Source organism: Mobula birostris, chromosome 15 (assembly GCF_030028105.1).
Source record: "Mobula birostris isolate sMobBir1 chromosome 15, sMobBir1.hap1, whole genome shotgun sequence".
Taxonomy (NCBI): domain Eukaryota; kingdom Metazoa; phylum Chordata; class Chondrichthyes; order Myliobatiformes; family Myliobatidae; genus Mobula; species Mobula birostris.
In genome coordinates, this window is record NC_092384.1 from 16,428,713 (window position 1) to 16,454,952 (window position 26,240).

Consider the following 26,240-nt stretch of genomic DNA (forward strand, 5'->3'; position numbering starts at 1 on the left):
CAGGGTGAATTCTTTTCTTTCTTTTCTTTTTCAATCTTTTTATTAAGTTTCAAGATTAATAAACATAATCAGGATTACAATAATAACAGTTAACATGTAAAAGCACAGATTCCAAGTAACAAATATAGTTTAGCCTCCCAATCTCACAGTAACTGACCATGAAAAAGATATTTTATAAAGAGAGAGACAAAAAAACCACAAACTAAAAAAAAACTAAACTAAAAAAAAAGCAAACAAAGCATCAGCTAAAATTATTATTTGTCGTTAACTCCGCTGCTCTTTACATGAACAGAAAAATTACTGCAACAGATTCAGAAAGGGATTTATGTGGCAGTAAAAATGAGCTAACTTATCCTTGGATTATGAGCTCTATGAACCACTTTAAATTGTATCAAGGTGTGTCTGGCACACAATGAAGAAGTATTAACTAATTGAAGAATTTTCTCCCATTTCTCTGTAGATAAAGATATTTGAAGTTCTCTTTCCCACTCATTCTTAATTTTATCAGATGTACCTAGACATATTTTCATAATCAGATCAAAAATAATTGCTATTAAACTCTTCTGATAGGGGTTTAAACCTAAAATTTTTTCTGTAACTTCAATTTGATGCAATATCAGAAAGGTGGATAAAGTAGCGTCTAATCTGTAAATATCTGAAAAAGTGTGATCTAGGCAAATTATATTTATTAGACAACTGTTCAAAAGACAGAAAACAATCATCCATGAATAAATCATGAAAACATGTTATTCCCTTTGTTTTCCATAAAAGAAAAGCTTGATCAATTCTAGATGGTTGAAAGAAAAAATTAGATATAATAGAACTTGACAGGATAAATTTATTCAATCCAAAAAAATTATGAAATTGAAACCGTATTCGTATTGTATGTTTAATTATTGGATTTATCATTTGTTTATTCAATTTAGTAAGTGCAAAGGGAATTGCAACTCCTGGAATAGAAGCCAGTGAAAATCCCTGTACAGACTCCGGCTCGAGGTTCATCCATTGTGGACACTGAGTTTCATCCAACTCTTGTGTCCAAAACATTAAATATCGAATGTTAATTGTCCAGTAGTAAAATCTAAGATTCGGCAAAGCCAAACCGCATTCCTTTTTTGATTTCTGTAAATATTTCTTACTTAACCTGGGATTTCTATTCTGCCATATATACTGTATGAACAAATTTTAGAATCAATATCAAAAAAAGATTTAGGGATAAAAATTGATATTGCCTGAAATAGATACAGAAATGTAGGTAAAATAATCATCTTAATAGTATTAATTTGACCAATCAAAGATAAGGACAATGGGGACTATTTAGTAAACAGTTGTTTAACATGATCAATTAAGGGTAAAAAATTATCTTTAAATAGATCCTTATGTTTCTTAGTAAATTTAACACCCAAATAAATAAAATAATCAGTAACCAATCTAAATGGTGATTGTCTATAAATTGGAACTTGCATATTTAATTGGAAAAGCACAGTCTTATCAAGATTCAGTTTGTAACCAGAAAAACTACTGAACTGAGCAAATAGTGTTATTACTGCAGGAATGGATTTCTCTGGGTTAGAGATATATAGTAACAGGTCATCTGTATATAGTGATACTTTATGCATCCCATCCCCATGAATAATGCCAAATATATTAGGTGAATCATGAATAGCAATTGCCAAGGGCTCCAGGGCAATATCAAATAGTAAAGGGCTTAAAGGACAGCCCTGTCTAGTACCTCAGAAAAGCCTAAAAAAAAATGGGATCTCTGATTGTTGGTAAACTTGGCAGCCAGAGGTGTACAATATATCAGTTGAATCCAAGATATAAATTTTGAGCTGAAATTAAATTTCTCAAGTATATTAAATAAATATTCCCATTCAAGTCTACCAAATACCTTCTCGGCATCAAGCAAAATAACACATTTTGGAGTTTTAACTGAAGTAGTGTATACAATGTTCATTAACCTCCTAACATTAAGATGTGAGTAACAATTTTTAATAAATCCTGTCTGATCTTCGGAGACAATTTGTGGTAGTACCTTCTCTATTCTAATTGCTAATATTTTGGAAAAGATTTTAGAATCCACATTCAACAAAGATATAGGTCTATATGATGCACATTCAGTGGGATCTTTATCTTTTTTAGGAATTTTAGGCAGAAAATGGTTCGGCACAGCCAAGAAGGGCCAAAAGGCCTGTTTTGTGCTGTAGTTTCTATGGTTCTATGGTTCTATGAAATTAAAGAGATAGATGCTTCATAAAAGGATTGTGGTAATGCATCTTTAAAAACTCTACATAACCAGGGAGAAAGTAAGTCTGAAAAAGATTTATAAAATTCAATTGTATACCCATCCGGGCCAGGTGCTTTACCAGAATTCATCGAAAAAATTGCTTTCTTTATTTCCTCTTCAGTAATGGGTGCATCTAATGCTAAACGTTCATCAGCTGGTAATTTTGGAATATTTAGTTTCCTTAAAAATTCATGCATTATGGTAGGATCATCAGGAAATTCTGATTGATATAAATTGGTATAAAATTTTTGAGAAGATTTATTAATTTTATCATGGTCAACCATCAAATTACATTCCATCTATGAACTTTATTAATCTGATATTTCGCCAAAGCAGCTTTCAATTGATTAGCCAGTAATTTACCCGATTTATCACCATGTATGTAAAATTGACTCTTAATTTTAACTATTTGATTTTTAATCAGGGATGTTAATAACAAACTATGTTGCATCTGAAGTTCAACTCTCTCTTTATAATGCTCCAGATTAGAAGCAATAGAATATTTTTTATCAATTTCTTTAATTTTATTAGCCAATGTACGCATTTCATTATTAATATGTTTTTCACTCCAGCAGAGTATGAAATAATTTGCCCACGGATATATACTTTAAAGGTATCCCATAATATCCCACTGGAAGTTTCTTCCGTTGAGTTAGATGAAAAGAAAAATGTAATCTTTTCTTTAATGAAATTATCAAAATTTAAATCCTGAAGCAAAATAGAATTGAACCACCATTGTCTAGTACTAAAAATTGCATCCCAGAATTTAACTGATAATTTCAAAGGCGCATGGTCGGAAATGGCGATTGTGTCATACTCACAGGTAGTGACAAATGAAACTAATCAAGAATCAATAAAGAAGTAATCGGTTCTAGAGTAATTATGATATATATGAGAAAAGAAAGAGAACTCTTTATCATTAGGATGCAAAAACCTCCAAACGTCTAAAATTCCGGAGTCAACTAAAAAGGAATTAATAAAAATAGCAGATTTGTTTGTAAGTACCTGATTGGGCACAGACCTATCCATCATAGGATTCAAACAACAATTAAAATCACCGCTCATTATTAACATATATTCATTTAAATTGGGAAGATATACAAATAAATGCTTAAAGAGTTCAGGATAATGAATATTTGGTGCATAAACATTAACCAAAATTACTTTTTGGTTATAAAGTGAACCAATAATTAATAGAAATCTACCATATGGGTCTGAGATTATATCATAATGAACAAATGAGATCGAAGGATCTATAAAAATGGAAACACCACTTTGGTCGATGAGTTTGAGTGAAACCGTTGTCTTTCTAAAAAAACACTGATTATCCTCCTTCCTCACGAGTCTCCTGCACAAAAATAATCTGAGCATTCAATCTATGAAAAACTTAAAAAATCTTCTTCCATTTAATTGGATGATTCAAACCATACGTGTTCCATGAAACAAAGTTATTAATTTTCCTTAAATAAACCATATAGTAAGTAAAGTATTAACCAAATTGCATAGGAAATTCATGAATCAGGAAGAGGAACAAAAGTTTAAAGAGGAACAGGAAGTTATGACAATACAGACATTTTTGTCGTTTCAAATTAGCCCAAGTGAAAAATACTGAACTAAAAGTAACCCCCTCCCCCTCCCACAAAGCCCCAAAACCTGGCCAATAGGCAGCCAGTAAACTATCTAAGAACCATCCCATCTCTCTTGACAGCAAGTCTCCAAATTCTAAAAAATAAAAAAAAGAGACCCATAGTCTAAACATTGCAAAAGGCATGCCAAACACAGTTAGATGGAAAAAAAAACAACCCTTTGCCAAACATTTTAAAAGACCTGGTTTTAAGAAATAAAACTGAGTACAATCTTAATAATATTTCAAGAAAAATCAAATAATCACCAAGTCAGAGTCTTAATAATTTTCTAAAACGGACAACTAAAAATTAAAAAAAATAAAATAATGAAGGAAAAGGAAAGGGACATTAACATAGAGCAGGCATAAGCCAAAACAAAGTACCACAGGACTCAGCCCAAGGGCAAAGCTCTACGAACTTAAAATGTCCAAATCTATAAGCTGGTTATTAACTAATAAACTAGGTGTATACAAACTTAAAGGAACGGTAAATTTATTAAACATCTGAGCTCAAGGAATGTGCTTCGAGAAATTGTTGTGCGTCATCCACGGATTTAAGCTACTTAAACGAATTATCAGGTAAAGCAACTCTTAAGCGAGCGGGGTATAGCAGAGCTGGTCAAAAATTCCTTTGATATAATTCCGACATACCGATTTAAAACACGATCTTTCTTGCAATACCTCAGGTCAATAATCTTCAACCAAACAAAACTTAAGATCTTGATGTACAATAATTCCTTTCCGACGAGCAATTCAAATTAAGTGCTTCTTAATACTCACATAGTGAAATCGAAGAATTACAGGACGCGGATTTAACTCTTTCGATGGTTTGGGTCCTAGTGATTGATGCACGCGATCGAGAACCGGAGGAGAGGAGAAGACCTCCGAGCCAAAGACTTCCATTAAGAATTGAGAAAAAAATTTAGTAAGGTCCCTGCTCTCAACGTCTTCACTAAGTCCTATTATTCGCAAATTCTGTCTGTGGTTACGACTCTCCAAATCAATAATCTTGTCTATACTGCTCCAATGTACGAGTAGTCAAATTTAATTTCTTTTCCAAAGAATTCATTCTGGAACCTCTCTCTTTCCCCGCTTCAGTAAGCTCTGAAATTTGCCTTTGCTGTTTTTCGCTCTCTTTTCCAAGTGCTATCAATTTACTTTGATGCTCCTTCAACATTACTTCCAATATAGTGAATCTCTTGTCGAGTTTTTCATCCAATAAATTCGAGATAGCTTGCAAAGTAAGTTGAGGCTTTTTAGGTTGATCGAAAGTATGTCCTTTCTTCCCATTTCCATTACCGAATTCTTTGCCTTTGGCTAATGCCTTTCTTAGTCTGGAGGTCATTTCCATCGATTAGAATTCAGAATTCAAACATGTAAAAGTGTTAAAGACTCTTTGATATGTATATAATAGAAGGGTGATAAGAAAATTGAAATATGTCCAGAGCCCAGCCAAAATATGACCACCTCCATCTAGCGCTGCCAAGAGAGTCATAAATTCTATCATACTATGATTACTTACCTAAGGTTTCCAGTTCCTTAAGCTCCCTAATCATATCTGGTTCATTATACAACACCCAGTCCAGAACTGTTGATCCCGCAGTGGTCTCAACCACAAGCTCCTCAAAAATGCCATCTCAGAGGCATTCCACAAATTCTCTCTTCGGATCTAGCATCAACCTGATTTTCCCAATCTATCTGCATATTGAAATCCCCCATGACAAACATAACATTGCCTTTTTGACATGCTCTTTTTATCTCCTGCTGTAATTTGTAGACCACATCCTTGTCAACTGTTCTGAGGCTTGTAAATAACCCCCATCAAGATCTTTGGATCAAATTGAGAAACCGCAATGTGGTCATCACTGTTATGAGTGCCCTCCGTGCAGGGTATAACATCGCAACTTCACCTCTGTCTTAGATACACCCCACACAGATAAAACTACCACTGATATATACCAATAAAGACAACATTATGCCAGACACATCTCCAAGCAAGCAAAACAATACAATAATTCAAGGGAATTAAAGTATGGAATTATCCATATTGAATAAAACTTAATCATCGAACTGTAGTTGTTCAAGAGAGCAGCTAGCCATCACCCTACATAAGATAATTTAGGAGGATGGTAAATACTGGCCTTCCCAGTGAAGTTTGTGTCCTTTTAAATTAAACTTTAAAAATACTGCTATCAATACACTCAATAGAGATAACACTGCATGGATAGATATGGGCAGGGAATGCTTCTACTATTGCAGATTGATTCAGGTAGCTGTAAAGATGGGGCTGTAGTGGATCTTATGTTTAATTGGACCAAAATAAGGTTATTTAAAAATAATTTACTCTGCAAATTTTTCTCTACAGTCGCAGAGATTTGGAAATGAACAGACCTGGAAGTGTAGCCAATGCCAAGACTCTGCAGTAAGTCTTCATTCTTCCATACATTATTAGATTAGCGTCGCCTTCAACCCCACAGCCTGGCCACAGTCACTTATTCCCGCACTTCACTATTTTGTCTGAAATCCTAAAATATTTAATTGTTGTTTATTGTTATATTCTTCTTCATTTATCCATAGTTTGAATATGCCCCTCACTACACATAATCTAAGGGAGATTATATACTGCCCAGCAGTAGTGGCTGATCCTTCTCAAAGCTGACAGTGCAAGGGATATGCCAGATTTACATGCCCGTCATTGGTCGCATTGCAAGGGGGTTATATCCCCATTACTGTGAACAATTTAAGGTATCGATAGGTTTTTGAACTCCCCAGCTACTCTGTCCCTTCTCCCAGTTGACAAAGCTCTTCACAAGTACAACCTGTGCAGATGAATGAGCATTTGGGAGACCAGCGGGATGGATTTCCCAGCTGCTGGGGGGTGGGGGAGAAGGGTAGCTGCAGGCATATTCTGCCATGTGGGAACTCAGTTTATGGCCATGTTTCTGACTTTTAAACTGACCAAGTTACAAGCTGTTTACAGGAGTGAAGCCCTGCTGTAACCTTGGGAGCGGGTGTACTTTATTTCTTATTGATTGCCATTTTGAAGCCTCCTGTAGTTCGTTACCCCATCCTTTGTTTTGTTCTCATCCATACGGTTGGGTAAATGGCAGAATTTTAAGGCCTGTCTTGAACTGCATCTCTGCCTAATTCGGAGTTGTGTACTCCTGCCTCACATCTGTCCAAGGATGAATCACTGCCAAACAAATAGGTTTGACTACCTCCTTAGTTCAAATGTTCAAATAACTGTGAGCTGAAGTTCCTCAGATTGCAGACACTGCAGACGGGGTAATCTGGGATAAAGTTTAATTTCAATGAGTCCCGTGCAGTACACACCACCAGTACTGCCATTATTACCTATCCCAGATTTACAAATTGAAGCAAGTAAATCAGTTTATTTGTAATCTTTGTGTGCAATGGAACAGCAACCTGTGCTTTCAATCCCATATACACTGCAACACTTCTGAGTGTTATCAGTGGCCGAGATACTCACAAACTAATGTCAAGGGTCAGAAATCCAGTATCTCCCTTGCTGCATCATGTTCATAGACAACACATTCTGAATCATTCAAGGTGCCAATTGAAATGCTTTGAGGAAACACAGAAATGTGATCAGTGAAGGTAGTGCCTACTTAAAACTGAGCAGTCAGTCATGGTGGGGCGCATAAGCAAGTACCTTGTGATTGAATTATTGGCAGAGTTCCTATAAGATGACAGCTTAGAGAGAGCAACTCTCCCACTTTAATGTTATTAACCTTCTCAAGCCACTGTACTATCATTGACTGCAGGAATGAGTTGCTTCCCAATCCTTTGATATCCTACATGAGGGTGTCCTAAAATTACCCGAATAAGACCCTCTGATTATCCCTTGTTGTTGTGAGAACTTGATCCCCATGGCCCCCAAGGGTTAAGTTTGAGTAGGAGCCCTCACACGTTACTTGAAGCTCTTTGCTTGTGTTTTACAATATGAGAAATTGCAGGGGAACGGTCGATGCCCTGCTCTTTCGAAGGTGCCTGCAAATATGAGAGAGTGAACCGATAGTCTGGTGTATTTCAGGTGTCCAGTGATGCTGGTGGTAGGGGACAATTCCCCAGCAGAGGAAGGAGTGGTGAGTATGAACTGCAGTGCTGTATCCCACTCAGTCTTTGGGGGTCAACACGAGTGCATTTGTCTGTATTGGAGTCCTATGAGAAGGAAAGTAATTGCTAATTGTGCTGGCTAATCATGAAGAACTAGCAGAGCTGGGAGCACTGGACTCATAAGTTAACTCTGGAGAGTTGATACAAACATAGGACACTACAGCACAATACAGGAACTTCGGCCCACAATGTTCTGCCATTCTTTAAACCTACTCTAAGGTTAATCTAATCTTTTCCTCTTACATGTATCTCCATTTTTCTTTCATCCATGTGCCTATCTAAGAGCTCCTTAAACGTCCCTAATGTATCTGCCTGTTCCACCACCCCTGGCAGTTCATTCCATATACCCACAACTCTGAGGCGAAAAATATACCTCTGCCATCCCTCCTAAACTTTCCCCAAACACCTTAAAGTTGCACCCCCTTTTATTAGCCATTTCCATAGTCTGAAAAATTTTCTTACTCTATCTATACATCTTGTACACCCTTAACAAATCACCTCTTATCCTCTTCTCCAAAGCAAAAAGCCTAAGCTAACAACCTATACTCATAAGATATGCTCGCTAGTCCATAAGACCATGAGACATAGGAGCAGAATTAGGCCATCTGGCCCACCGAGTCTGCTGCGCCATTCAATCATGGCTGATCCTTGTTGTCCAACCCCAGTTCCTATCCCTCTCCCCGTAACCTTTGATGCCATGTCCAATAAAGAACCTATCAATTTCTGCCTTAAATACACCCAACGACCTGGCCTCCACAGCTGCATACGGCAACAAATTCCACAAATTCAACACTCTTTGGAGAAAGAAATTTTTCCGCATCTCTGTTTTGAAAGGGTGCCCTTCTATCCTGAGGCTGTGCCCTCTTGTCCTAGACTCTCCCACCATGGGAAACATCCTTTACACATCTACTCTGTCTAGGCCTTTCAACATTCGAAAGGTTTCAATGAGATCCCCCCTCATCCTAATGAATTCCAGTGACTACAGACCCAGAACCATCAAACTTTCTTCGTAAGATAATCCTTTCATTCCTGGAATCATCCTTGTGAACCTCCTCTGGACCCTCTCTAATGCCACCACATCTTTTCTACCCAAAACTATTTACAGTACTGAAGGTGAGGCCTCACCAGAGCTTTATAAAGCCTCAGCATCACATCCTTGCTCTTGTATTCTAGACCTCTTGAAATGAATGCTAACATGGCATTTGCCTTCCTCCTCACCAACTCAACCTGCAAGTTAACCTTCAGGGTGTTCTGTACAAGGTCTCCCAAGTCCCTCTGCATCTCAGATTCTTAGATTTTTTCCCCATTTAAAAAATGGTCCGTACATTTATTTCTACCACCAAAGTGCATGACCATGTATCTTCCAACATTGTATTTCATTTGCCACTTTCTTGCCTATTCTCCTCATCTGTCCAAGTCATTCTGCATCCTGTTTCCTCAATACTAGCTTTCCCTCCACCAATCTTCATATCATCTGCAAACTTGGCAACAAAGCCACCTATTCCATTATCTAAATCATTTATATATAGTATAAAAAGTGGTCTGAACACCGACCCCTGTGGAACACCAGGCAGCATCCTGATAAATCTCTTCTGCACCCTCTCTTAAGCTTCCATATCCTTCCCTGATATGTGCGGGATGGTCACTCTTATATTTTCCTTTTGCCTAAACTAATTTGGCAGGCGGATGGGAACCGGAGGGATAGGGCCGAGGATAAGGTGTTTGGTTTACAAGCAGAGGCAGTGTGTAGTGAGACTGTCAGGAAAGACAGACAGATGAGAGGGCAAAATTGCAGCAAGTGGGATGAGTTGCTGAGTAAAAGGGGAAAAATCGAAAATAGTGGCGGATTCAGGACAGAAAGTTAAATTTCAATGTACGCGGTATACAGAATAAGGTAAATGGTCTTGTAACAGTTAGAAATTGGCAGGTATGACTTTGTGGGCATCACTGAGTCGTGGCTGAAAGATTATAGTTGGGAGCTTAACGTCCAAGGGTACACATCATATTGAAAGGACAGGCAGGTCACTGAGGGAGTGAGTAAAAGGAGCTATCTTTCAGTCAGGTCTGCAATCAACATTAGAAAGGTCAGGTGGTCCTGAAGAGAGATTTTAGGGAGCTAGGTAGAAAGCTGATAAACAGGACCTCCAGGGTAGCAATCGCTGGCTGTGCCACGTGCCAGTGAGGGTAAGACTCGGATAATTTGACAGGTGGATGCATGGCTGAGGAACTGGTGCAGGGCACAAGGATCTTTGGTATCTCTCTGGGGAAGGTGCGACCTGTACACAAGGGACGGGTTGCCCAAGTTTTCTGTATTTTGGATATGGACTTGGACTATAGACTTTTCATCAGTCTTACAGCTTTTCTATATTACTGTGTTTTTTGCCCGATCTTTCTTGATTTTTCATGTGCGGGTTTGGGGGGGCGGTGTTGATGTACGTGCTGCCGTTTTTTTCCTGGTTTCGCGGCTAGCTGGAGAAGAAGAATTTCAGAGTTGAATACTTTGATAATAAATGAACCTCTGAACCTGAGGGGGTCCAATATCCTTGTGGGCTGGTGCGCTGTTCGGGAAGTTTTAAACTAGATTGGTATGGGGCTGGGAACCAGAGTGATAATGCTGAGGATGATGTAGTTGTTTTATAAATAGAGGCAATGTATAGTGAGATTCCTTGCAAGGAGAGGCTGATGACAGGGCAAAATTGCAGTCAACAGGATGAGATACAATGTAAAAGGCGGACAAAATCGAAAAGGTGAATACGGGACTGAAGGTGTTAGATTTGAATATATGCAGTATACGGAATAAGGTAGAGGAACTTGTAGCACAGTTACAGATTGGCATGTGTGATGCTGTAGGCATCATGGCTGTAAGAAGTTTGTAGCTGGGGGCTTAACGTCCATGGATACACATTGTATTGAAAGGACAGGCAGGTAGGCAGAGGTTGTAACATGGCTCTGTTGGTAAAAAAAGAAATCAAATTATTAGAAAGAGGTGACAAAGGGTCAGAAAATGTTGAATCATTATGGGTAGAACTAAGGAACTGCAAAGGTAAAAATACCTTGATGGGAATTGTATACGGACCCTCCCCAAACATTAGTAAGGATGTGGTCTACAAATTACAACAGACGATAGAAAATACAAAAGGGCAATGTTACAATAGTCACGGGGAATTTCAATATGCAGGTAGATTGGGAAAATCAGGTTGCTGCTAGATTCCAGGAGGGGATTTCTAGAGTGCCTACAAGATGACTTTTTAGGGCAGCTTGTGGTTGAGCCCACTAGGGGATCAGCTGGTCTGGATTGGGAGTTCGGCAATGAACCAGAATTGATTAGAGAGCTTAAGCTAAAAGAACCCTTGGGTAAAGTGATCATAATATGATTGAAATTTGAGAAAGAGAAGCTGAAGTCAGATGTATCAGTATTACAGTGGAGTAAAGGGAATTGCAGAGGCATGAGAGGGGAGTTGGCCAGTATTGATCGGAAAAGAACACTGGCAGGAATGATGGCAGAGCAACACTGGTTGGAATTTCTGGGACCAATTTGGAAGCTGCAGGATAAGTACATTCTAAAGAAGAAGTAGTATGCTAAAGGCAGGATGAGGCAACTGTGGCTGACAAGGGAAGTCAAGGCCAACATAAAAGTGAAAGAGAGAGCATATATAAGAGCAAAAATTAGGAGATTAGGAGAGAGCATATAAAAGAGCAAAAGTTAGCAGATTTGGGAAACTGAAAAACCAACAGAAGGCAATCAAAAAAGACATAAGGCAGAAAAGATGAGATATGAAGATATGTTAGTAAATAATATCAAGAGGATACTTAAAAGAGTTTTTTCCAGATATATAAAGAGTAAAAGGGAGGCTAGTGCAAATATGAGGCCACTGGAAAATGATGCGAAGAGGTAGTAATGGATAAGGAAATGGCAGACGAAATGAATAAGTATTTTGCATCAGTCTTCACTGTGAAAGATACCAGCGGTATGCTGGAAGTTCAAGTGTGTCAAGGGGCAGAAGTAACTGCAGTTGCTATAAGTAGGGAGAAGGTGCTTGGGGAAACTGAAAGGTCTGAAGGTAGATAAGTCAACTGGACCAGATGGACTACACACCAAAGTTCTGAAAGTGGGAGCTGAAGAGATTGTGGAGGCATTAGTAATGATCTTTAAAGAATTATTAGGTTCTGACATGGTTCTGGAGGTCTGGAAAATTGCAAATGTCACTCCACTCCTCAAAGAGGGAGGGAGGCACAAGAAAATAAATTATAGGCCCGTTAGCCTGACATCAGTGGTTGGGAAGATGTTGGAGTTGATGATTAAGGACGTGGTTTCGGGGTAGCTTGAGGCACATGATAAAAGAGGCCAAAGCCAGCATGGTTTTCTCAAGGGGAAACCTTGACTGACAAATCTCCTGGAATTCTTTGAGGAAACAACAAGCAGGATAGAGAAAGGAGAGTTGGTGGGTGTTGTGTACTTGGATTTCCAGAAGGCCTTTGACAAGGTGCTGCACAGGAAACTGATAACAGGGTAAGAGTCCAGAATACTGCAGGAAAGGATTTAGCAGTGGCTGATTGACAGGAGGCAAAGGGTGGGAATAAAGGCTGTCTTTTCTGATTGGCTACCAGTGTCTAGTGGTGTTCCATAGGGTCGGTGTTGGAATTGTTCCTTTTTACATTGTATGTCAATGTTTTGGACGATCAAATTGATATCATTGTGGTCAAGTTTGCTGATGATGCAAAGGTAGGTTGAGAGGCAGGTAGTGATGAGGTAGCAGGGCGACTGCAGGTTAGGAAAATGGGCAATGAAGAGGCAGATGGAATACAGTGTCGGGAAGTGGATGGTAATGCACTTTGATAGAAGGAATAAAGGTATGGACTATATTCGAACAGGTAGAAAATTCAATCATCAGAGCTGCAAAGGGACTTGGGAGTCCTCGTGCAGGATTCCTTAAGAGTTAATTTGCAGGTTGAATTGGTGATAAAGAAGGTAAGTGGAATGTTAGCATTCATTTCACGAGGACTAGAGTATAAAAGTAAGGATGTAATGCTAAGGATTTATAAGGTACTGGAATACTGTGAGCAGTTTTGGTCCCCTCATCTAAGGAAGGATATGCTGACATTGGAGAGGATTCAAAGGAGGTTCACGAAAATGATTCCAGGGTTGAAAGGGTTGTCATATGAGGAGAGTTTGATGGCTCTGAGCCTCTACTTACTGGAATTGAGAAGAATGAGGGGGAATCTCATTGAAATGTATCGAATGTTTAAAGGCCTTGATAAAGCGGATGTGGAGAGGATGTTCTTATGGTGGAGAAAGTCTAGGACCAGAGGGAACAGCTTCACATTAGAGGAACATCCATTTAGAATGGAGATAAGGAGAAATTCCTTTAGCCAGAGGCTGGTGAATCTGTGGAATTCATTGCTGTAAGCGACTGTACAGACCAGGTCATTGAGTGTATTTAAGGCGGAGGTTGGTTGGTTCTTGATTAGACAGGGCGTGAAAGACTACAGGGAGAAGGCAGAATGGGTTTGAGGGGAACTGGATTAGCCATGATGAAATGTTGGAGCAGACTTGATGGACCAAATGGCATTATTCTGCTCCTATGCCTTATGGTCCTGTGAACTAAACGTCTCAGCATTGCTATGGATGGCACTTTCACTCATCTTGTTTGAGCTCTACATTAACTGACCTACTTGTTATGAATTGAAATAAATCTCCTATTAAAATATTTCTGAGAGACCATCTGCCAGCAATGCCATGTTGTTTAGAAGTTCCAAAATAACATCCAAGTTACAGATAAATATGTGGAATGTTTCAATCAGGAAGCTCAGTTAAATGCTATCCTGGTTATATAAATGTACATGTATCAACATCTATATATACCCTCCATGGCATTACTGTGAGATGGAGGCAGTATTCAGTAACAATAGACATGTTATCAACAAAGCAAGATGAGAAAGTGTCACATGATGTAGGTTTGACATTTGGCAGAAATACATGATGCTTGCAATGTTTTATTAATATTTTATGCATGGCTGCTAATTGATAATAAGCAGAGACCAGTGAAAGCCAACTAAAGCAAGGACCGTGCTGCTTGATACATAGAGAAGCACAGTACCTGTATGTGAAGATTTCATCCAGCTGACATTTGTAGGAATTTTGGAAATGTTGTTGGGAGGGAACATTTATGAATACATGGATGATGTGCTACGTTTACTGACGAGTAAGTTTTCTCTAATTTTAGGAAATGTGATTATTATTCTCTATGTAAATATCAACCCATTTCATTGTTCACTGTTCTTCTAACTAACACAGGCTTTTCATTCTAGGTGGAATGCAATTCCAAACTGGACCCAACTCAGACAACTTTCCTAAAGGTAGTAAATGACCTTGACTGGTTGTAGTATCATGAGGATCATTTAGGGAGCAGCAATCCCTTCACAGTTGATTCAAATTAAGCTAATTGCAGCTAAATTAGGGAGTGAATGGGATTACTTTCCAGAGTAAAGAACCAAGATAATGGGGTGCAGCAGCTAAAGACACTGGAATTCTCGTGTTCACTGATGAATTAAGGTTGAACAAGTTAGGTCTTTATTCTTTGGAGCATAGAAGGTTGAGGGGGGACTTGATAGAGGTATTTAAAATTATGAGGGGGATAGATAGAGTTGACGTGGATAGGCTTTTTCCATTGAGAGTCGGGGAGATTCAAACAAGAGGACATGAGTTGAGAGTTAAAGGGCAAAAGTTTAGGGGTAACATGCGGGGGAACTTCTTTACTCAGAGAGTGGTAGCTGTGTGGAACGAGCTTCCAGCAGAAGTGGTTGAGGCAGGTTCGATGTTGTCATTTAAAGTTAAATTGGATAGCTATATGGACAGGAAAGGAATGGAGGATTATGGGCTGAGTGCAGGATGGTGGGACTAGGTGAGAGTAAGAGTTCGGCATGGACTAGAAGGGCCGAGATGGCCTGTTTCCGTGCTGTAATTGTTATATGGTTATATGTACATTCAGCCTGGTGAAGAGGTTCCCTCCTGAAATGAATGTTAGATCATTTACTGATTCAGGTTTTGCCGATTGACACCTTACATGCCTACATTTTCACAGGAAAAGGATGAGGAGCCGTGAGACAAATGGCCCTCATGCCCTGAATAAGAACATCCTGAGATGTTCTTGATCTTGGCTCGACATTACTGCCCGTTCCACAGCACTACCCCGGAGACCAAAAATTTATCTGATTTGGCCTCTGATATAGTCAGTGATTCAGCCTCCGTTCCTGTCGGCTCTTTGGATTCCAAAGACTTACAGACTTTTGAGAATTACTTCCTCATCTATCCTAGCTGAGTAACACCTTATTCTGAAACTATGTGGCCCAATTCCAGATCCCCCTGCAAGGGGAAAGATCCTCTCAGCTTCTACCCTGTCAAGTACCCTCTGAGCCTTTTGATTTTAAGTAAGTTAACCTCTCATTCTCAGCTCAATCTGCTTAACATGGTGAGGTACCTTGAGATTGTTATAGCTGGGGGTGATAGTGGGGATAAGCTCCCAATGGTGTGCATTTCAAATAGCCTCTGACGACCAAGTCCAACTCCTGACCTTCACGTGTGGCTTAGCTACTAAGATTGGTGGGGACCGTTTCTACTGACAGCAGAAGAGGCAAAGGCGGGTTACGGCAGTTGCTTCGGGCAGATGTGGCTCATCAGCCGCGGTTGGCAGCTTATCTAGGAGAAGGAAAACTCTTCTCTCAAACCTCCGCTGCCTTGCAACTATACCCACTCAAAGCTTCAGAAGTAAACCCTGAGAAGAAAGGCAGTCCAATGTTGAGTTCAACACTGACTGGCAGCTCCTGCAACACTGCTGGTGCCAGACTGTATTGGTCTGTGCCGTTCCTTTGGGTTCATGAGCTGTGTGGAGAGGGGGAACCTGCTACATGGGCAATAGCTTGTTCTCCATATCGTACTGCCCAGGCTTGTGTACTGGTTCGCGTGTCATGTAGACAGCTAGGACACAATATCCATGATTAATTCTGACCAATGAAGGGCCTCAGTAACAGTGAATCTTCACTCAACTGTTTCCAGTGCAGATATATCTGTCCTCAATGAGGAGGCCAAAACTGTAGGAAGTACACCAGTTGTGATCTCACAGGAAATCGGCATTTGGAGCAAACCTTCCCTACTCCATCTCCTGTACAACAAAGTCCAAACTGGCTGTCATCTCCTTATGCTCTAGCCCTGATGCCGGTTGTAGATGTTAGCTGACCCGCTGAGTTCCTCCAGCTACTTGTTATCATGCTCCTTCCGTTCCTACCATAATTATTTTCTCTACCTACTTACTAACTTCCAGTGTTTCATGCACATGGACTCCCAGATCCCTCTGCCCCAGCTGTGTTTTGTGGTCACGCTCCACTTCAAACAATTTTGAAAACGGGGACATTTTTTCAAATATCTGACAAGAAGTATATAATAGAAAGTTCTTCATGAAAGGAGAGGGGAATCTCTGGAATTTTTTTGTCCAAGAGAGTTGTGGAGTTTAGCTCATTGTGAGATAAATAAATTTCTGAAAGATCTGGGGTATTGAAGGCTATGGGGACTTGGCATAAAGGAGGTGGTGAGGCCTGGGGTAGATCAGCCATGATTCAGTGGCAGGGCAGACTTGAGGGGCCGGGAGGCTTCCTCCTCCTATTTTCTTTAGTTGTGCATTTGATGAATTTTAATGAGGATATTGACGATGGACTGGGTATGCAAATAAAAAGCTGATGGTGCAAGAGAACATGGCAAATTGGATCCAATATTTGGTTTAGTGATGGCAAAGGGCAATAGTTGATGGGTGTTTTGTGGTTATTCCCACTGGTAATCTATCAGGTTCAATGTTCAGTCCCCTGCATAAAGGTGGGGCATGGCACGGCAGTTTTCAGATGATACAAACATCGACTGAGTGAATGACATTTAATTTGCAGTGGGATGTGAATGGCACATCTCCCGAGTTGAGAGGTAGCAAATGGAATTTAGTCCAGAGAAGTGGAGAACTGCAACTAAGGAAGAGAAAACGTTGAAGGATATTGAGTGGTGTGGAGAAACAAAGATAGCAGGACTGGTCACTAAAATGTACATGGGCTGCTTTTCCATATCAGTGAAGGCACAGAATATAAGAGCAGGGAGGATCTCCTACAAAGAGATACAGACCTAGTGTTGGAAGCCATTAAGTCATTTTCTCAGCTGACATGGGTGTGATGGGCTACACTGAATTTACTAGGTTTTCTGTAATTATCTGATTCTGTTAATAATTAGTTTTACTGTCTTGGTTTAGGAATAGCAGAGGAATATACTCACAAAAGAGCCTACTTTGAGCAGCTTGTACCTGCACTGAATACTTTCTCAATATTAATATTCACTGCATTTTCATCTTGGTTTAATATTTTGCTGATTGCTGAAGTATTCATTTCAGCAGTTTATCTGACGTATTGATCACATTGGCCCTGCCGTGGTTAAACCAATTAGCTCCTTTTGCTCTATGATGAGAAACCTCTTCCCTTCTAACAATGAAAATGGACCACCCATCCTTGCTTCTTTGGCACCTTATATTGAACTGAGAATACCTGCTCTTTATCAGGCTCTCTTTAATGTGGCTGACTTAAACTAAGGGAGAAATTCATGCTTCTGAGAGAAAGCCAATAATTTCAGTCCAGTCCACTGAACTGTTGAATCATGGTCCTCCATCATACATAGAAGGGCGATCAACATCCTCATTAATTTGACAAAATTAAACACTTATGAACCTTATTCATCCAGTAGATCCAGGAAATGATCTGCCACCTTCATTCATTCACCAGGAGCAGACAATTGCAGGCTTCATTCAGTCCAGGCAGCACAGTGATGGGCATAATTTGTCCAGCAGAGCTACGGACCTTATTCATCAAACAACTTAACAATCATCAACACATTCACACAGAACTTCCAACTGACAATGTGGAGCCTTTGTGGGCACGAAGAAAACAAATCCTATTGGACGATTACCCAGTAGATCTGAATTGCAATCGGAGACTGAGCCTATTATCTCTTGTGCATTCAGCCAAGCCAAGGCTGCTACGGGGCACTGAGTCAACTCTGTAATGAATGGGACATTGACCCACTGGAGCTAGGCTACGATGGGACGCATCTTAACCATGGGATTTCTGTCCAATTTAGACTCGCCCCGCGGAATGTAGATTGGAGAAATAAACGGACATTCGCTTTATTTGACTGAATCTGCTAAATCCTGGCTCCAGCTCTTCCAAAACTAAACAAATTAGTTTAATCAAATATGGATAGGAATTGCTAGAATATGAAATGTTAGAGTTACTCCAATCCCAATAAATAAGAATTAGATATGGTTATCCTTGTAACTTGCAGGTGATATAACATAGCTGCTAAATAAGTACGGGATATGTCTGTTACTTTCTTATCCACAGAGGTAATGGCAACCTGTGCTTTATGTTTTTAGATGGCTGACTGTGGTGGCTTGCCCCAGATCACTCAGGTGGGTAGCTCTGGCTCTGCGTCTAGCTTCCTCAACTTCTTCCAAGCTTGTGTCTTTCACTTTGAAACAGAGGACCAAGGTTTCGAGCTCCTAGCAAGGAGAAAGTAATTGAAAATGGGGAAATGTTTAAGTTAGGGTGGCAAGGCATGAGGTGCTCTGAGGTAATTCTTGTGGGCCGTCAATGTATCACGTTTGGGACATTGCTTCTAGCTCTAGTGATAAAGGTGGGTGTTTAAAACTGGCAACGTTTGACCGCTGCAGATTTCTCCCAGTATCCTCATTCCATCAGTCAAAGTGGGAATTAGCAGACAGCATCAGGTGTTCATTTCTGTTTGTTCTCTTATCATGCTGTATATCCTCAGGCTGATATCATTTTTTAGTTTGTACATTTTCTTCTAACAGCCTGGAAAGCTGACAGAGGCCTTCAAATACTTTCTGCAGGGCATGGGCTACAGTAAGTATCAGAAGAGTTGTATCTCTAAGTGTGAATGTGTTTTGTTTTCACTTCAGTTTTATTCACAGAAAGTACATAAATTTGGACAGTGCCCATTCCACACATACTGGCTTGAGGATTTTTGCTTACTGGTGTCACTGACCATTGGGAGATCTCTTGGTGAGGTTGTTATTCTTTCTGTGGAACTGTTTGCTGTAGGGTGTTCTTGCAAAGAGACTATGACCTGGGTTGGTCTCATGGTGAAACTGCCCAGTGTAGGATTCGTTTTGCTGAACGCCTACGCTCTGTCTGCCAGAGAAAGCAGGATCTCCCAGTAGCCACACATTTTAATTCCACATCCCATTCCCATTCTGATATGTCTATCCACAGCCTCCTCTACTGTAAAGATGAAGCCACACTCAGGTTAGAGGAACAACACCTTATATTCCATCTGGGTAGCCTCCAACCTGATGGCATGAACATTGACTTCTCAAACTTCTGCTAATGCCCCTCCTCCTCCTCCATTATTTATTTACATATACACATTCTTTCTCTCTCTCTCCTTTTTCTCCCTCTGTCCCTCTGAATATACCCCTTGCCCATCCTCTGGGTTTTCCCCCCTCCCCCTTTTCCTTCTCCCTGGGCCTCCTGTCCCATGATCCTCTCATATCCCTTTTGCCAATCAACTGTCTAGCTCTTGGCTCCATCCCTCCCCCTCCTGTCTTCTCCTATCATTTTGGATCTCCCCCTCCCCCTCCAACTTTCAAATCTCTTACTCACTCTTCCTTCAGTTAGTCCTGACGAATGGTCTCGGCCTGAAACGTCGACTGTACCTCTTCCTAGAGATGCTGCCTGGCCTGCTGCATTCGCCAGCAACTTTGATGTGTGTTGCTTGAATTTCCAGCATCTGCAGAATTTCTCGTGTTTCCATTTATCATAAGTTGTTTTCAAGGCAGGAGGCTTGGTGTGGGGTAATATAGCAATGAGGCTGTTCACTGTGGGATTTGATACAGTGAGGCTGTTCTGCAGTGGCACATTGTCATGGTGAAGCTATTCTACAGTGGCACGTTGCCTGGCAATGCTGTCCTACAGTGGCACGTTGCCATGGTGAGGCTGTTCGACTGTGGAACGTTGCCATGGTGAAGATGTTCTACAGTGGCATGATGCCATGGTGACGCTGTTTTACTGTGGAGCATTACCATGCAATCAATCATGTTGTACCTTATAAACACAAGAGATTCTGCAGACACTGGAAATCCAGAGCAACACACACAAAATGCTGGAGGAATTCAGCAGATCAGGCAGCATCTATGGAAAGGAATAAGCAGTCAACGTTTCAGATGGAAACACTTCATCAGGACTGAAAAGAATTAAAAGGTGTGGGGAGGAGAAGGAGGATTAGCTAACAGGTCATAGGTAAAGCCAGGTGGGTGGGAAAGGTAAATGACTGGGGAAGGAGGAATCTGATAGGAGAGGAGAGTGGACCATGGGAGAAAGGGAAAGAGGAGGGGCACCAGGTGGAGATGATAGGCAGGTGAGGAGAAGAGGCAAGAGGCCAGAGTGGGGAATAGAAGAACGGAGAAGGCAGAGGGGAAAAGAATTACCAGAAGAAGGAATTGATGTTCGAGGTGAAGCAATGCTTCATCTGCGGATCAGTTGGGATAGTCTTTTGTACCCGGTGCTCCTGATGTGCCCTCTCTGCATTGCTGAAACTCGGCGTAAACTAACTGACCACTTTGTTGAGCACCTCCGCTCCATCTGCCAAAAGCGGATTTTCCTAGTGGCCGGCCATTTTAATTCCTGTCCCATTTTGATTCACGGACTTCTCTTTTGCCACGATGAAGCCACTCTTGGTGCAGGATCAGCACCTCATCTGGGTAGCCTCCAACCTGATGATATGAACCAATTTCTTCTTCCAGTATCTTTTCCTGTCCTCCTTCCCTCTTCTTCTATTCCCCACTCTGGCCTCTTATCTGTTCTCCTCACCTGGCTATCACCTCCCCCGGTGACCCTTCTCCTTCCCTTTCTCCCATGATCCATTCGCCTCTCCTATCAGATTCCTTTTCCTCCAGCCATTTAACTTTCCCACCCACTTGGCTTCACTTATCACCTTCTAAGTAATCTTCCTTCCCCTCTTCCTGCCGTTTTATTCTGGCATCTTCACCCCTTCCATTCCTGAAGCAGGGTCTTGACTTGAAACATCGGCTGTTTATTCATTTCTATAGATGCTGCCTGAAACCTGCTGAGTTCCTCCAGCATTTTGTGTGTGTTGTTCTGTAATGTTTACTGCCGGTAAAACCACATTGGATTACTCTGGGTGGAAGCGTGATTCCTTGTGTGGACCACTTGTGGTGAAACTGGATGCTGTTCATACATATACATTAAGAGGCTGAGATGGTGTTTTATACTGAACCAAGCTAGAGCATGGAAGTAATGAGGAAAAAGTGTAGAAAGCTAATTGGGAATAGTTGTGACATTAATGCATAGTTCTGTCTTGCAGGGTCTTTAATATTCACAAATGATTCCATTACCGATGGTCCAAAGCATACAACTACATTCGTTCTTTCTTTGTGTGCATAGTCTCCCTCCATATAAACTGTGTTTTTTTCAGTCTGTGTTTCTGTACCTGTTTCACTGTACCGAGGTGAACTCGCCAATTTTTGGTAATAATTCATGTTTCTGTAACTAGAGTGTATTTTTGATACACCCAAAATATCAGTCAATATTAGCGAAGAGCATTTTTGTTTGCTAATGATGTGTTGGGCTTTGAAAGTGTGAAGGTTATGGTGTGGTTTATAAACACACTGTGTAGTGTTTCCAAATCTAAAGATTAAAAACTGGACTTCACAAATCAACAATGCAGTATAGCATGTGGCCCTTTTATACTTCATAAAGGGTTAGAACTTCCAAGGATAAGTATTTGGTCCAAAGTGTTTTAAAGACCAATATACTAGTTCCAGTTTTTCTTTGTGCTTGCACTTTGTAGTTTAAAGCAACTGCAGGGAATTGTTGAGGAGTCTTTGCTGTTAGAGATTACTCATCATTGAACCAGCAAGATCCAGGGTCCCATTGTTGATACATCTGGTGAAATTGCTACTTAGTTGACAGTATTATGGGTCTCAAACTGGTTCATGCAGCATTTCTATGTTTCTTCCTGTCTGTTATTCAAGAATTTGTCTTTGATCACAGTTCATTAAGACTTAAATATTTTTTTTTAATGGTTTGGCATAAATTTAGCCAAGTAATTGGCCTTTCTGCACACTTTTCCTGTTTCTCATGTGTTAAGATACTTAGTAGCAATTGTAATTCCAAATGAGCACTGGTCATAAGGTTTAAGGTTGATTAATTCTAAATGCTCTGGATGAGTCCTGCCCAGGTTTGTGTTCATAATTGCAGAAGTAGAAATTATATCAACAAGAAGCCAAGTTGCATTCTAATCTGGGTATTGAATTTATGTTATCATGTTCCCCTAACTTGCTGAGATAACACCGATAACTGTGTTGTAGCTGGATGTAAAATGATTCTCCAATTATTATTATTATTATGGTGACTTGTTCAACTGGCATGAATTATTCAGTTTGATATCAGAATCAGGTTTAATATCACTGACATATAGAAACATAGAAAATAGGTGCAGGAGTAGGCCATTCGGCCCTTTGAGCCTGCACCGCTATTTGTTATGATCATGGCTGATCATCCAACTCAGAACCCCGCCCCAGCCTTCCCTCCATACCCCCTGATCCCCGTAGCCACAAGGGCCATATCTAACTCCCTCTTAAATATAGCCAATGAACTGGCCTCAACTGTTTCCTGTGGCAGAGAATTCCACAGATTCACCACTCTCTGTGTGAAGAAGTTTTTCCTAATCTCGGTCCTAAAAGGCTTCCCGTTTATCCTCAAACTATGACCACTTGTTCTGGACTTCCCCAACATCGGGAACAATCTTCCTGCATCTAGCCTGTCCAATCCCTTTAGGATTTTATACGTTTCAATCAGATCCTCCCTCAATCTTCTAAATTCCAATGAATATAAGCCTAGTTCATCCAGTCTTTCATCATATGAAAGTCCTGCCATCCCAGGAATCAATCTGGTGAACCTTCTTTGTACTCCCTCTATGGCAAGGATGTCTTTCCTCAGATTAGGGGACCAAAACTGCACACAATACTCCAGGTGTGGTCTCACCAAGGCCTTGTACAACTGCAGTAGTACCTCGCTGCTGCTGTTCTCGAATCCTCTTGCTATAAATGCCAGCATACCATTCGCCTTTTTCACCGCCTGCTGTGAAATTTCTGAACATATTTGTAGTGACTGCAATATGATAGTGCACAGTGTGTTATTGGAGTTGTTTCTTCTGATCCTTGCTTTGTTGTTTAAAGGATCAATACTCTGTGTGCTTTAGCATATGCTTACTGTGATATTATTTATAATGGTCTTGACATGGGAGAATATGTGGTGCAGATTGACATTTCACTGGCTTGACTGTTTCTACGAGCCGTTTTCTAGATTTTGACATCAACTCCAGAGGATATACCCAAAATTGGCCAGTTTTTTGTTGCAGCTTGCCCTTGGAGCATACTCATTCCTACAGTGTGCCCAAGATGCAGTGTTCCATGGGAGGACAGCTCCATTTGGAGTAGTCTCGCAACACAAGTGTTAAGTCTTGCCCAACAGTGACTTTGACTGAAGCTGAGACTCCATCCTGGATCCACCAATAATCAAAAGTGAAATTACCTTTAATAACAATTCAGAAAGACCTACATTCCATCCAAAAGCATCCAAGGAGCATTCGTAATAAGGTGGATGAATTGAAAGTGCAGATTGTTATTAATGATTATGATATAGTTGGGATCACAGAGACATGGCTCCAGGGTGACCAGGGATGGGAGCTCAACGTTCAGGGATATTCAATATTCAGGAGGGATAGACATAGAGGAAGGGGAGGTGGGGTGGCGTTGCTGGTTAAAGAAGAGATTAACACAATAGAAAAGAAGGACATAAGCCGGGAAGATGTGGAATCGATATGGGTAGAGCTGCGTAACACTAAGGGGCAGAAGACGCTGGTGGGAGTTGTGTACAAGCCACCTAACAGTAGTGGTGAGGTCGGAGATGGTATTAAACAGGAAATTAGAAATGTGTGCAATAAAGGAACAGCAGTTATAATGGGTGACTTCAATCTACATATAGATTGGGTGAACCAAATTGGTAAAGGTGCTGAGGAAGAGGATTTCTTGGAATGTATGCGGGATGGTTTTTTGAACCAACATGTCGAGGAACCAACTAGAGAGCAGGCTATTCTGGACTGGGTTTTGAGCAATGAGGAAGGGTTAATTAGCAATCTTGTCGTGAGAGGCCCCTTGGGTAAGAGTGACCATAATATGGTGGAATTCTTCATTAAGATGGAGAGTGACATAGTTAATTCAGAAACAAAGGTTCTGAACTTAAAGAGGGGTAACTTTGAAGGTATGAGACGTGAATTAGCTAAGATAGACTGGCAAATGACACTTAAAGGATTGATGGTGGATATGCAATGGCAAGCATTTAAAGGTTGCATGGATGAACTGCAACAAATGTTCATCCCAGTTTGGCAAAAGAATAAATCAAGGAAGGTAGTGCACCCGTGGCTGACAAGAGAAATTAGGGATAGTACCAATTCCAAAGAAGCAGCATACAAATTAGCCAGAGAAAGTGGCTCACCTGAGGACTGGGAGAAATTCAGAGTTCAGCAGAGGAGGACAAAGGGCTTAATTAGGAAGGGGAAAAAAGATTATGAGAGAAAACTGGCAGGCAACATAAAAACGGACTGTAAAAGCTTTTATAGATATGTAAAAAGGAAAAGACTGGTAAAGACAAATGTAGGTCCCCTGCAGGCAGAAACAGGTGAATTGATTATGGGGAGCAAGGACATGGCAGACCAATTGAATAATTACTTTGGTTCTGTCTTCACTAAGGAGGACATAAGTAATATTCCAGAAATAGTAGGGGACAGAGGGTCCAGTGAGGTGGAGGAACTGAGCGAAATACATGTTAGTAGGGAAGTGGTGTTAGGTAAATTGAAGGGATTGAAGGCAGATAAATCCCCAGGGCCAGATGGTCTGCATCCCAGGGTGCTTAAGGAAGTAGCCCAAGAAATAGTGGATGCATTAGTGATAATTTTTCAAAACTCGTTAGATTCTGGACTAGTTCCTGAGGATTGGAGGGTGGCTAATGTAACTCCACTTTTTAAAAAAGGAGGGAGAGAGAAACCGGGGAATTATAGACCGGTTAGCCTAACGTCGGTGGTGGGGAAACTGCTGGAGTCAGTTATCAAGGATGTGATAACAGCACATTTGGAAAGCGGTGAAATGATCGGACAAAGTCAGCATGGATTTGTGAAAGGAAAATCATGTCTGACGAATCTCATAGAATTTTTTGAGGATGTAACTAGTAGAGTGGATAGGGGAGAACCAGTGGATGTGGTATATTTGGATTTTCAGTAGGCTTTTGACAAGGTCCCACACAGGAGATTAGTGTGCAAACTTAAAGCACACGGTATTGGGGGTAAGGTATTGGTGTGGGTGGAGAGTTGGTTAGCAGACAGGAAGCAAAGAGTGGGAATAAACGGGACCTTTTCAGAATGGCAGGTAGTGACTAGTGGGGTAACGCAAGGCTCAGTACTGGGACCCCAGTTGTTTACAATATATATTAATGACTTGGATGAGGGAATTAAATGCAGCATCTCCAAGTTTGCGGATGACACGAAGCTGGGTGGCAGTGTTAGCTGTGAGGAGGATGCTAAGAGGATGCAGGGTGACTTGGATAGGTTGGGTGAGTGGGCAAATTCATGGCAGATGCAATTTAATGTGGATAAATGTGAAGTTATCCACTTTGGTGGCAAAAATAGGAAAACAGATTATTATCTGAATGGTGGCCGATTAGGAAAAGGGGAGGTGCAACGTGACCTGGGTGTCATTATACACCAGTCATTGAAAGTGGGCATGCAGGTACAGCAGGCGGTGAAAAAGGCGAATGGTATGCTGGCATTTATAGCGAGAGGATTTGAGTACAGGAGCAGGGAGGTACTACTGCAGTTGTACAAGGCCTTGGTGAGACCACACCTGGAGTATTGCGTGCAGTTTTGGTCCCCTAATCTGAGGAAAGACATCCTTGCCATAGAGGGAGTACAGAGAAGGTTCACCAGATTGATTCCTGGGATGGCAGGACTTTCATATGAAGAAAGACTGGATGAACTGGGCTTGTACTCGTTGGAATTTAGAAGATTGAGGGGGGATC

The 26,240-nt window shown here is 40.7% G+C and overlaps 2 protein-coding genes across 3 annotated transcripts in view; one reads left to right on the forward strand and one right to left on the reverse strand.

Moving 5' to 3' along the window:
* The window catches only part of ndrg4 (NDRG family member 4), a 240,336-nt gene that overhangs the window by 208,329 nt on the left and 5,767 nt on the right, over positions 1-26,240 (forward strand). For both annotated transcript variants that reach the window (XM_072279374.1, XM_072279373.1), the window contains exons 9-13: positions 6,277-6,333; positions 7,966-8,017; positions 14,358-14,405; positions 18,503-18,538; positions 18,941-18,992. In XM_072279374.1, the coding sequence (XP_072135475.1) occupies positions 6,277-6,333; positions 7,966-8,017; positions 14,358-14,405; positions 18,503-18,538; positions 18,941-18,992 (245 nt within the window). The remainder of the gene's footprint in view (positions 1-6,276; positions 6,334-7,965; positions 8,018-14,357; positions 14,406-18,502; positions 18,539-18,940; positions 18,993-26,240) is intronic.
* Positions 1-26,240, reverse strand: part of bbs2 (Bardet-Biedl syndrome 2) — a 171,141-nt gene that overhangs the window by 16,437 nt on the left and 128,464 nt on the right. The window lies entirely within an intron of this gene.